At 39.4% G+C, this 12,129-nt stretch overlaps 1 protein-coding gene across 5 annotated transcripts in view; it reads left to right on the top strand.

Annotated features, from left to right (window-relative positions):
- SYT7 (synaptotagmin 7) overlaps nucleotides 1-12,129 on the top strand; it is a 243,219-nt gene that overhangs the window by 204,692 nt on the left and 26,398 nt on the right. For all 5 annotated transcript variants that reach the window (XM_039344301.1, XM_039344302.1, XM_039344304.1 and 2 more), the window contains one exon: nucleotides 5,096-5,231. In XM_039344301.1, the coding sequence (XP_039200235.1) occupies nucleotides 5,096-5,231 (136 nt within the window). The remainder of the gene's footprint in view (nucleotides 1-5,095; nucleotides 5,232-12,129) is intronic.

Here is a 12,129-nt window from a genome sequence, read left to right as displayed (position 1 = left end):
ATCAGTAAAAGACTATATAATAAAGCAAAATGTTTAAAAAAAAACACACAATGCAAAGTACGAGCATAGATCTAAACCCATTTAGTAATTTCTGTATCATTGTGTAATTTGAAAACTGAGCTACAGATGGCTCATAAGTAAATAAATCTATCTTGCCATAATTATGGGTCAAATGTTTAGATATATTCCACTAATATAGCTGCCTCACTGTATTCCAGTGTTTACACTTTGTATTTCATGTGAATTCATCTTTAGCAGGAACAGGAATACCTAATATCAGGCAGGTACAGTAGATTTTTCATAAAAGTGCCCTAGATATGCCTTGGTAGGATCTTGCATGATCTATATTTTAAAAAAAGTACAGCTGGTGTTTTTAGTTTCATATGGAAAATATTCACATTGTCAGATTAAATGTAGATGTTAGCAAAGCAAGCATTTCCTTTTGGAAGTTTTGGAATAGGTCAGAACAAGCAAGGTATGTGTCTGTTAAACCAAAGATGCAGAGATCTTGTAACTTTGGTTTAAGAGAAGATTAGAATCCATGCCCTGACAAGTCTTAAGGGCTTCAGATATTTGAAGTAAATCCCATACAACGGGAAGCAAATTTTGTACAATCATTTATCTCAGGGGTCTTCAACTTGGCAACTTTAAAACTTGTGGACTTCAACTCCCAGAATTCCTCAGCTGGAATTCTGGGAGTTGGTCCACAAGTCTTAAAAGTTGCCAAGTTTGAAGACTCCTGACTTATCTGAATCAAAAATCATTTTCTTTGACCTTGGTTTCCTGTGAGAACTTTTGATAACTAATATATGCAGTAAACCTGCTGGCCAAATGTTACTCGGCCTACATCTTCCTGAGAATACCCTCAGCAATGATCAAAATTAGGCCATGCTAATCACATCATTCGTTCCCCTTCCCTCTAGATACTGATGTGTAGAAGAGACTGATGTAATTGGCTCAGAAAATTGCAGCCTTCTGCAATGGAGCCTTCGTGGGGTTTGTGGACTGGACAAATATTACCAGCAAGGATAACATTGGAATGGGATGCTAGTTTCAAGCCCTCTGTTCTCTTTCCCGCCTGTTTCATAGAAACATGTCTCTACTTGTTCCCTTTCCAACTGTGTTCAGTTTGCTCTTTTCTACCCTACACACGCCATGCTGCTTTCACTCCTCTGTGCTCCTTTTCCCGCATCTCCCTTCACTTTTGTGCCTTGCATCCCTTCCTCTTCTCTGTCTGCTTGGCCCTTGGAATGCTGACTTTGCCCAGTGGTTGCAACAAGCCTTGTGATGCAGTCCTGGGGGTGCCTGCCGGGAGGGTTCTGGTTGCACTCCAGCCACATCTGACTTAGGCCTCTCTCCACTGATCTTGTTTGCAGTGAGCCTATGAGTTTCTCATGCCCTGTGTCTCTCCCCCTCCCTCTATAATATCTTCTTCTGGCACCTTCTCTTTTTCTTTCTAGTCTTTCTACTGCTGCCGCCTGATCTTTCCTCCATTCTCAGCTTTGCCAACTCCAGTCTAGTGCCTTGTCCTGTGGGTGTGCTGTTTCTCCCTTACTAATGTTTGTGTGTGTGTGTATGTGTGTTTGTCTTACCCATTTCTTTCACCCTATTTCTGTTCTGTCAGGAGGCACCATGCAGATCCTGTAATAGAAGACCTTCTTCCTTTTTAGTCTTTTTTGTGTCTCTTTGCTTTTCTTGTGACTATGCAGCATTCATGAACTCCCAGACAGCTTTGCAGCTGATTCAGTATAGTGTGGTTGCAAAAATAAACTTTGGATTTGTTATAACTTCTGACAACTGATCTCACACATATGCTTACACTTTCTCTCTATTACACACACCCATACACACACTTATTTTTAACCTTTTTTCTTCTTCTTCAGCTGTTTTAGTCTCTTTTATCTGTGTATGCATGTGCTAGTCTCTATTCTAGGTATACACCGGCAGCATGTCTAGTTCTTTGCATGTGTCCAGTCTGTCTCAGAATATAACCTTTCTATCTGAAATTTCCTATGGCTTGATCTGTCCTGCGTATGTCTAACAAGCTTGAACCTGCCCCTGTACATTATTTGTTTATTGCTCTGTTTCTTGATAGCAGCATTTTTGATTCTGTAAGGATGAGTGTGTGAGAGAGTTGTCTGCATGTTTGGATACCTACAGATGTGCATGTGATAAGCCATTGCAACAGTTCATTGGTGCATCTGACACTTTGTATTACATGGAAAGAGATTCCTATCTCATCATGGTCTTGGATGTTTTCTCCCTTAGCATCTGTCTGATATTATTTGTCTGTCACTGAACGTTTATATATGTTTCTTCAGTTCTTTTTATGTATTTTATTGGCAACTTCAGTGAGTCTCTTCTTCTGACAAGATTTAAACCTGGTGTTGCGGTTGAAAACAATCAGCTTCAGGCTTACTGCTCTACAAGCCCATCTCTGCATTGAGAGACCTGCTCTTTTTGGAGCTCCTTGCATAACATGCAGAAAGAACCCCCAGCATGTATTCTTACAACTAGGACTGCAGCTCAGGAATAGAGTTATTTTTCCACCCATGGCTTCTATATTGGAAGGCCCCAGTAGTAAGTGGTGGGAACAGCTCTGCCTGAGACCACTGGACATTGCATCACATCAGAGCAAATGCAATTAGCTTAAATGGAAAAATAATCCCATCATCCTTAAGGCATTCATATGTTCTGATGATTTTTTAAGAATTTTGCCCTGAATGGATGTCAGGCACAGACAAAACCTACCCCCCCCCCGAGACCATTCTTGAGCACATCCAGCTCTGGGGGTAGTTATTTCTTGCTAGCTATATTTATTGTCACATGTTAGATTAATAAAGGCCATTGCTTTTCAAAACTCCCTTTCTGATGTTTTTAATTATCAACTGTGACTTCAGAAATTGAAAGTGGCATTCCAAGTTCCCCCCAGCACCAGTCACTAGGCTTTATGATGGGTGAGATTTTATGCCTTGGTTAACATTCAGAGGCCAACTATAGGAACAGACTTGCTGTATTTATGGCAAACAACCCTTGTTGGTATTTCTTTAACATTTTGTTCCTTCCAATTGTGGAGCTAGTGAAAAAGAAATACTACCATTCAGCAATGCACTTTCCTTGTCTCTGAGGAAACACATAGAGCATCACAAATGATACCCAGTAATAACTGTGGATTATGGGAATGCTATAAATATTTTAAAAATATAAAACTCTTCCCTAAAACTCACACAAGGGGCCTCGAAAGAGCAGGTTTCTGGCCAAGAAACACATACTGCAGGTCCCTCCAAATGAAAATTTAACACTTCAAACAAAGGACTTCTACCCTAGATTTGTTCAGTGTTCAGTATTTTCCTCACACAGAAAAATTAGAATGGATCTTGAAAAGGGCAGGTTTTCTAGCTTTCTACCTTTAAACATATAATGTATTTAAACTCGAGATGAATATTATTTATTTAACTGGGCACTAAATATTGCATTTGTTCTTCAACTTGTCCCAAAAGGGGTTGCATAAATTCTCTTCTATGTCTTTGTATATCATTGTGTGGATCTCGATATGTCTTTGTTAAATGTCCGGCCTCTGGAAATTGTAACCAGCTCTCTCATTGTCCCAAATAGTTTTCAGACAATAGGATATTTATATTTCTCCCTCTATAGATGCCCTTTTCACTTTCTAATGCCCACTAGTTCCTCTCTTTTTTTACTATCTCACTTCTCTATCCTATTACCAGAGGTAATAACACCCCTTCCTGACTAACTGAAAATGTTAGATTCTTTTACGTTTGCTAAGCTTGTCAGAAGGAGATGACCACTGATTAAAACAGAAGCCAATGAGACACCTACTTCATGTTTGAATCCCCTGGTAGGAAGCAGAAGGAGGCTAAGTTTTTAATATACTTTGGTGAACCTATAATTCAGACTAGGTGTGCTGGATATGTGGGAATAAGTCATGTTATATGGAGATCCATATTGAATGTTTTATTAACAGGTGAAATAAGCTTTTATCTGTACCATAGATATTACGTCTCAGCTCGACTTAGAGTCCATAGCTATGCCGTTGTGGAGACACAAAGGAAGCCAGGGTTTGCCAAGAAACTTTTGGTTAGCAATTTCCTCTCTGCTTCAATAGAAGTAAGCTGGAAGGCAGTACCTACATATGCTTTCATTGATACAGCTCAGTGGGGCATAATCAGTGGATAATAAGGTAATACTGCAACAGCTTGATTCATCTGGCAAAAAGTAAACTACAGTAGAGTGGTTTAACTCAGGTTGTGTCATGTTTTGAACTAGAGATATGATCTGTCATAGACAATCTATCCTAGCTTTTTGACTCTGTTCCTTTTCTAAGGCCCTGGAAGACATCCCTTTGTCACCCAGCACTCAGGTTTCCTAAGTGGTCTGAGTACACTGGCTGAGAAACCATCTGGCTGTACGTCATCTCAGAAATTGCCTGTCAAGGAAAGTAAACAAAAGCACTTCTCTCTTTGACAGAGGGAATGTTTGTGTTTGGAGAAGGTTAATGGCCTGTGAGGTAGGAAGGGAATTGGCAGCAAGCTCCACAGCAAATCGAACCAGCATTCATGATCTGGCTCAGCCTCATGAGATAATGAAAGCCAGTGTGGTATAGTGGTTAAAGTGCTGGACTAGCATCAAAGAAATCCAGATTCAGGTTCACCAGGAAACGTCACAAGATGACTTTGAGCCAGCACTTTCCTTCAGCCTAAAATCTGAAAAGTGTTTTTGGAATGGTGATCAATTGAAGGGATTTCCATATAAGCTACTTTGAGCTCCTGGAGAAAAAGCAGAATAGAAATCTGAATACACTATGTTGTTTTTATCATCCTCCTCATTATTAATCATTACCAGAAAAACCTAGCAATACCATATATCAGAAAAAAGATGGGCCACCAATGAAAGGGATCATAAATGATAAATTCAAAACTATATATCAGATGTTTAAATGGTAATACTGCATCATTTTTGTGACTTTTCTACTGTTGAATGGATCTACCATAATATACATTCTTTCTCCCTATTACAAATATTGAGTTTTTATTATATTCAAAGTATATGTAAAGGTTTCTCTTCTCTCCCACAGATTACCCTCTGGAGGGAAAGTTGTCAACACAACACCAGTGCTAGGTCAGACCCAGCATGAGGAGACTGATCACAAAACAGAGCCCCGTTCATCTGTCTCAGACCTTGTAAATTCCCTTACTAGTGAGATGTTGATGGTAAGTGTTGATCGTTTCCCCCTGATTTTACAGTATCTATTAATGCATGATTTGAAGAAGGAAAGGTCTCTGTGTGCCTTTATCTCTTTTCCTCCAAACTATGTCCACACCACCTCAAATGGTACCCCCAAATTAAACATGGTGTATTTTCAAAATGCAAAGGAAAGGCCAGAATGTTTCAAGATCACCAAATCTTGAGATTTCAGTGAGCTCATATGAAATCTTATGAAATTGTGCAATTCATGCAAGACTTGTCAGAGAAACTCACAATGAGCTTACCAAAATCTTGAGACATGTAGCCTTCCAACAACACTTGAAACAACCTTGCAGGGGTTGGTCGTTACACAAGCTAGCACAACATTGACATGGAACTGAAAAGGTTGTCCAACTGGTTTAAATAGTAGCTTGCATTCTCCTCATGAAAAGAACTACATAAACTGTATGTATTGTGTCAGCTATAGATTCATCTTTGAATATCTGACTCCCCTATTTCCACTGTAGCATCTTTATTCCTTGTCTTTTTCATCTCCTCATCAAACCTTTTCCCATTGTGTTAACTATGGCACAGATGTCCCCTCCCCCCCAATCTACTTTTCTGCTCTGTCCTTGTTTCATCTGAGGCAGCTTTAACTTATTATTCCTCAGCTTCTGTATTGCTAAAAGAGTGTTCCTCTCTTAAGCAGGCAACAGCTTTGGCACTTTACTGTGGGCCACTTTGCTGCACTTCGTTGACCAGTCTAATTTTCTTTTCCACCTCCATATTGTTACATTTTGTAGCAGGATTGCAAAAAGTAAACAGAATCCAAAAATACAAAAGGTAAACAATGAAACAAACAAAGCATCATAAAGAATACACTGCAAAAAACACTAAACAGAAAAAGAAAAAAACTCCAAAATTAAAGAATCCACAGGGGAAAAATTAAAATCCAACACTAAACATCTAATATGTATGTATGTATGTATGTATGTATGTATGAAAGAAGCATGTACAGCTCACTGGCTATTCTATTGGGGCACAGTGATGTGATCCCATCAATAAACCAGCCAAAATAGTAATTGATCAGTTGTAGTACTGGGGGGCTGAATAGTGAAATAAGAGGGTATGGGAGAGATTGTTCTTTTCCTACCAGTTCATGCTTCCATAAGCACAACTTGCAATTCTGGCATGAAGATATTATATTTAAACACATACCCCCCCCCCCATGTAGTTGTTAGCTATTCTTTTCAGCATAGGTTCAAAAAACTCTCTTCAAGAGGATCAACTGGGTGTGGATGTACAAACTTACTTTCTCTCTTCTTCACTGTTGCAACACCCCCACCACCATCATTGGTCAATTGCCAAGGGTTTGGCATTTGGTTTAAACATTTATTGATTTAGCAGAGGAGAAGTACATGGGAGCGTTGAGTGAAACAGTGCAAGACGCCCCTATCCTTTCCTCTGCCCAGACCCTACTACTTTTGAACATGACTTTAATACCCTGAAATAGTAACAAACCTGTCTACATAAGTAACCCAAATAACAGGCTCAGACAGACAAAGGATGCACATTATGTAACAAAATGATTCCTTTCCATACAGGTCTCTGGGTCACTTGTCACCAGTCTGGTTTGAATTTTGATGGATGGCTAAACCCACCGGTCTAGCCATCTGTCAATCTGCAATCTCATCCCATGCTGAGGATAGCATTTGATGGATTTTTTTCCCCACCTGCAAGTGAAATTTAGTAAGAGGGAAGGGAAACAGGAGAATCTGCCAGCCCTTTAACACATCCTGCCTGCAATAAATGAAGACACCACCTTTTGCCAGTGACAAGCCTAGAGCAAAGTAAGGATTAACTCCAGGGGCAGCTGTTCTTATGCTGCTAATATAATTTTCTGCTGGGTGAATAATACTTTAAATGAGCCATGAGGAAGAGCCCATTAACTTGGTCCTGTTTGCTAGGAATTGATTAACATGCTAGTCTAAACAGAGCACAGCCGGCAAAGAACAGGCTTCTGGAGCCATTAAATGACCCACCCAATGATTTAATGGAGTTGCTGTAAGAGGAGAGGGAGCCCAAGGCTAGAAACTGGGACCAGTGTATCATGATCAATAGGCAACCTTCACTTAAGTTATTCCTCTTAATAAATCCAAGAGGATGCAAGACAGATACACTTGACCTGTGGCAAGCTTAAACCAAGTAATACATCTGTATGAGGACTGTAATATGTTAATATATTAATATGCTACTAATCTGCTTTAAATACCTTTTGTTTATCACATTAATCCTTTTCAGATATACATATATATATATATATATATATATACATATATATATATACATATATATATACATACATACACACATACATACATACATGTGTGTGTGTGTGTGTGTGTGTATCAATGATCAGCAGCTAGAAAAAGGTATTATTATATGGTTTTATTTCATCTTGCTCATACTGTTTCATTAGACTAAGAATTGGAAGAGCCAATTCTGTGTTTATTTTGTAGTTTGTTTTGCAATTAAAGGAAAAAGCTAACAAAGAAGTTCTATACTGGATTTATAACAGCTAAGGTGTGTGTGTGTGTCACAGAATTTGATAGAACTCCCACCTCTTTTAATGGAACCTGAAGAACATCAGTATAGAGAAGGTACACTGTCAGATCATTGCAAAGCAGCCTTCTCCAATTTGGTATCCTTCTGGGAAATTGAAAATGATGGAAGTTGTAGTAGTATCCATCTTGGGAGATAGTAGCCTCAAACTCACAATTTGAATAGAGGGGTATACAGTATGCTAGAGGCTTGCATTCCACATCTTTAGTTCATTGTTTCCTTTCTTACAAAGCATGTCAGGATAGCCATTAATACTGTTCCCCATTGTTGGGTTTTACTAGGAACTTGGAATGTCCCCCCCCCCTTTCCTGGTCTAAGCAGGCAGGGCAGGATATATTTTGCTGGTGTAGCCACTAATGCTGCAACAGCATATTTATTGACTGATTGGTGAAATGTGAATTTATGCCCAAATTTTCAATATCCAAAGTGGCTTACAGAAATTAAATATATAGTGAAGCAGAATTAATACAATGAAAAGCGGTCATTAAAATTATTAACAACTAAAAGTTTGATGAAAAGATGTATTTTTAACATCTTAAATACTGGGAAAGCAGAAGGCAAATGCACCTCCTCATGAAGCTAATTCCATAATCTGGGAGTCACATTGCCTCAGCAGGGGAATGGAGGTATCCTCCTTATGTGGAAGATATACAGAGAGGCACTTGATTGAGGTTTATAAGCTGAGGAGAAAATGAAACCTTAACAATTGTCAACAGATACAACCTCCCCCCCCCCAAGTTCACACAGGATTTGATTAATGGATTTCTCTACCACAAATTGTGACAATGTTTGAAGAGAACTTTAGGCAAATGTTTGGAAGGCAAGGCTGTTAGTGGTTACTGGGATTCTTATACACTAACTCTAGTCAGAGGTAATAATATTCTGGAGACTATCAACAATTTTTTTTTTATTTCTTGGAGATATCTCTTTATAGAAAACAAGATACTTTGCTCCGGTTAAGTATATTTTTTCTTAATTCTTCAGGAGAACCTTCTCTCTTGAAAGGCTGGCATTCTATTTAAGATCAAATCAGAAAATGATATTAATCCATATTTTCTTCATTATAGGAAGATGCAATACTTTGAATTTGGCACATTTATAGTATAACAACTATATTATTTATACATTGATTGACATGTCATTTCCTTAATTATACCACTCCTGTGACACAAATCAGTGGGTATGTAGGTGTCAATTGCACAGGGGGAGGGGGGAGAGACATACAAATGGAACAGATCAACCATGAATCATAATATGATTTTTTAAAAATTTACAACATAGAACATAGAATATCAGAGTTGGAAGAGACTTTGCAGGTCTTTTAATCCAACCCCTGCTCAAACAGGAAACCCTATACCATTTCAGACAAATGGCTGTCCAGTCTCTTTTTAAAAGCCATCACTTAAAAGTGATGGAGCATCCGCTTCTGAAGGCAAGTTATTCCACTGGTTGATCGTTCTAACTGTCAGGAAATTTCTCCTTAGTTCTAGGTTGTTTCTCTCTTTGATTAGTTTCCATCTGTTGCTTCTTTTCTTGTCTTCTGGTGCTTTGGAAAATAAGGTGACCTCTTCTTTGTGGGATCCCCTCAAATACTGAAACATTGCTATCATGTCACTTCTAATCTAGAGATTTCACTAGATTAGATATACCAAATCCCTGCAACCATTATTCATGTGCTTTAACTTTCAGCCCCCTAATCATCTTTGTTGCTTTTCTCTGCACTCTTTCCAGAGTCTCAGCATCTTTTTTAAATCATGGTGACCAAAACTGGATGCAGTGTTCCAAATGTGGTCTTACCAAGGCCTTATAAAGCAGTACTAAAACTTTATTGCATTGGCTTTTTTGGCCTCTGCAGCACACTGCTGGCTCATATTGTCTACTAGGACAGCGGTCCCCAAACTTTCTGGCTTGGCAGCCTGGCGTTGGGGGGAGAGGGGATGGTTTTGTGTATGTGGCAGGTGCACACACATGCACAGCTCCATTTTTGCAAGCGGTGGGCAGATGTGTTCACCCCTCACTCAAGTGGAGCTTCGTGTACAGGCTCACTCCCCCACTACTTGCACAGCTTGGTTCTGAAAGGGCTGTGGCCCGGTAGTGGGCCACAACCCAGGGGATGGAGATCACTGTATTAGGACATAGAACATTTATTTATAGATCATATTTAGAGAACTCCCATCTCCATCGTAGAGCAATTCTGATTGGTGAGAATGTCACATGTATGGTCCGAGTTTGGAAATGAGACCTTAACTGATATAAGCAAATTTCTAATATAAAGCTGTTCTAACTTTCAGAATGATCACATGCCAATTATTTTGTGAATGATTTCACCAATGATTAAAGGAAAAGAAATTGGTTTAGTGATATACACCCCGTTTGTGAAACAGCTTTGAGAACCAAGTGAATCCACAGGTGTTATAAATGCAATGGAGGTCAATTACACAAAGTCATAAACTGTAGCTATCTTTTTATTGCTTGTACTGCTTTTCCTCAATTAGAATTGAGAAGTTGTGGAAAATTTCTCTCGTGAGAGTTATCAGCTGATACCTCAGGCTGTTTTTAACCAGGCTGAAGAAGTAGCCAGATTTCCCTCACATAAAACATAGGCAACATATATCATGTGCTTCCCTCTTGTGGTAGAATTGAGAAGAGCAGCCATGAGAGAAAGGTAATCTTAGAGGAGAGAAGTGGAAAACGACTTAGTCACATCGGACTAAATATTTGTATTCTGAAGAATTGTATCATAACATGGGGAGCAATGTGGTCGGTGATGGTGATCTTTATTCATTTCAAACCAGAGAGATCTTTGGTGATCTCTGATCTTAATTGTTTTCTTGCAGACATTTCAATAGCCAAGCTAGGTACATCATCAGTGCAAAGCACCATCATTTCAAACCTTTAAGAAAAGGATTTAAAAGTGATCACATCTGAATGAAGGTCTAGCCATTTGTGAAACTGCACCAGAACTGTAATCTATACTATGAGATGAAAAACCTCCTAAAGGCCCATTTAGAGAGGTGAAGTAAAAGTAATTGAGAAAGATTTGGGATCATATTAGGAAATAACTTTTTTTTTGTTATGTTTCATTGTTGTAAAACCTATTCTGCGCTACTTCTAACAACATTAATGAGGACTGAGTGCATAAGAACTGAAATTGTTATAGAAATGCTTATATTAGAAATTGGTGCACCATAATGCATTTATTAGTGAAAAAAGTATACAGCGCAAGACAAATGGCAGACAAAATTGCATAAATTGGAATAAATTGATGACATAAATACATTCAAGTTTTAAAAAATGCAAAGCTGAAGTTTTTCAAACTACCTTCAGACAATCAAGATATTGCCATGAAAAAGTATGTAGATCTACCTCATTTTACTGCCACTAGGGACTTACAAGATGCTATTTAATGGTCTCCTATGCATTTCAACAGGCTCCCTAAGTAGCTTTCTCCTGCATTAGTCGGTTTCTAAGAGCTTTGACAGGTCTTTTTATAAAGTAGCCTGAGTGAAATATCTTACTCCTAAAGCATCCTCCTACAAGCTGCTCTTCTTGTTAGTAGTTTCTTCTCCTTGTCTTTTGCCTATCTATGTTTCATCTTGAAGCTTTGTATTATTCAGGTCGCTGTAAATAGTAATGTCCATGGTTCTGCTATCAGGAGTATACAAAGGAAATGGAGCAGAATGCAACAGCTGGAGGGTAGAATGTGGCTTGGACTAAATAGCCCTGCCCATTTTGATTTTCAAGTGAATTATAGAAGAGGTATTGTTCTACTAAAGTCAATCTTCCTCAAGTAGTAAAGAATATCAGAGAAGTGGTAAAACACAGACATTTTTTTATTTAGTTTTGCTTGTTTGCATTTGATTCTCCTAAAAATCTATTTTCTAAACCAGATGCTCATCTTCTAGAACAGGGGTGGCAAACCTATGGCAAGGGTGCCAAAGGCGGTACTTGGAGCCCTCTCTGTGGGCACACATGCCATTACCCCAGCCTCGCCTTCCCTCGCGACCCCCTCACCAGCAGCCCCCCTGAAGGAGAGTTGCCCCCGAGCGTGGCCCACATGGAGCAGCGCAGCCAAGGACATGGCAGCCAGGCAGTGTAGACAAGACTCTGCCCTCATGCCCCATCAAGCATAGTTGATACTGCAGGGCGCAAGCAGAGAGCGTAGCTGCCATAGCGCTGCTGGGTTGCCTGGGCAATCTGCAGTAGGCCCTGGAGGCGGTGAGTGGCCCTGCAGGCAGTTGGGGTGGGGGATGGGGTGGGGGCGGAGCGGGGCTGGAGTGGGGACGGGGCCAGTTTTTGGGC

The sequence above is a fragment of the Crotalus tigris genome, unplaced genomic scaffold, assembly GCF_016545835.1.
Source record: "Crotalus tigris isolate CLP2741 ecotype Arizona unplaced genomic scaffold, ASM1654583v1 scf7180000017899.1852299, whole genome shotgun sequence".
Taxonomy (NCBI): Eukaryota; Metazoa; Chordata; class Lepidosauria; order Squamata; family Viperidae; genus Crotalus; species Crotalus tigris.
The sequence above is the reverse complement of the archived record's forward strand: the minus strand, read 5'-3'. Positions and strand labels throughout refer to the sequence as shown.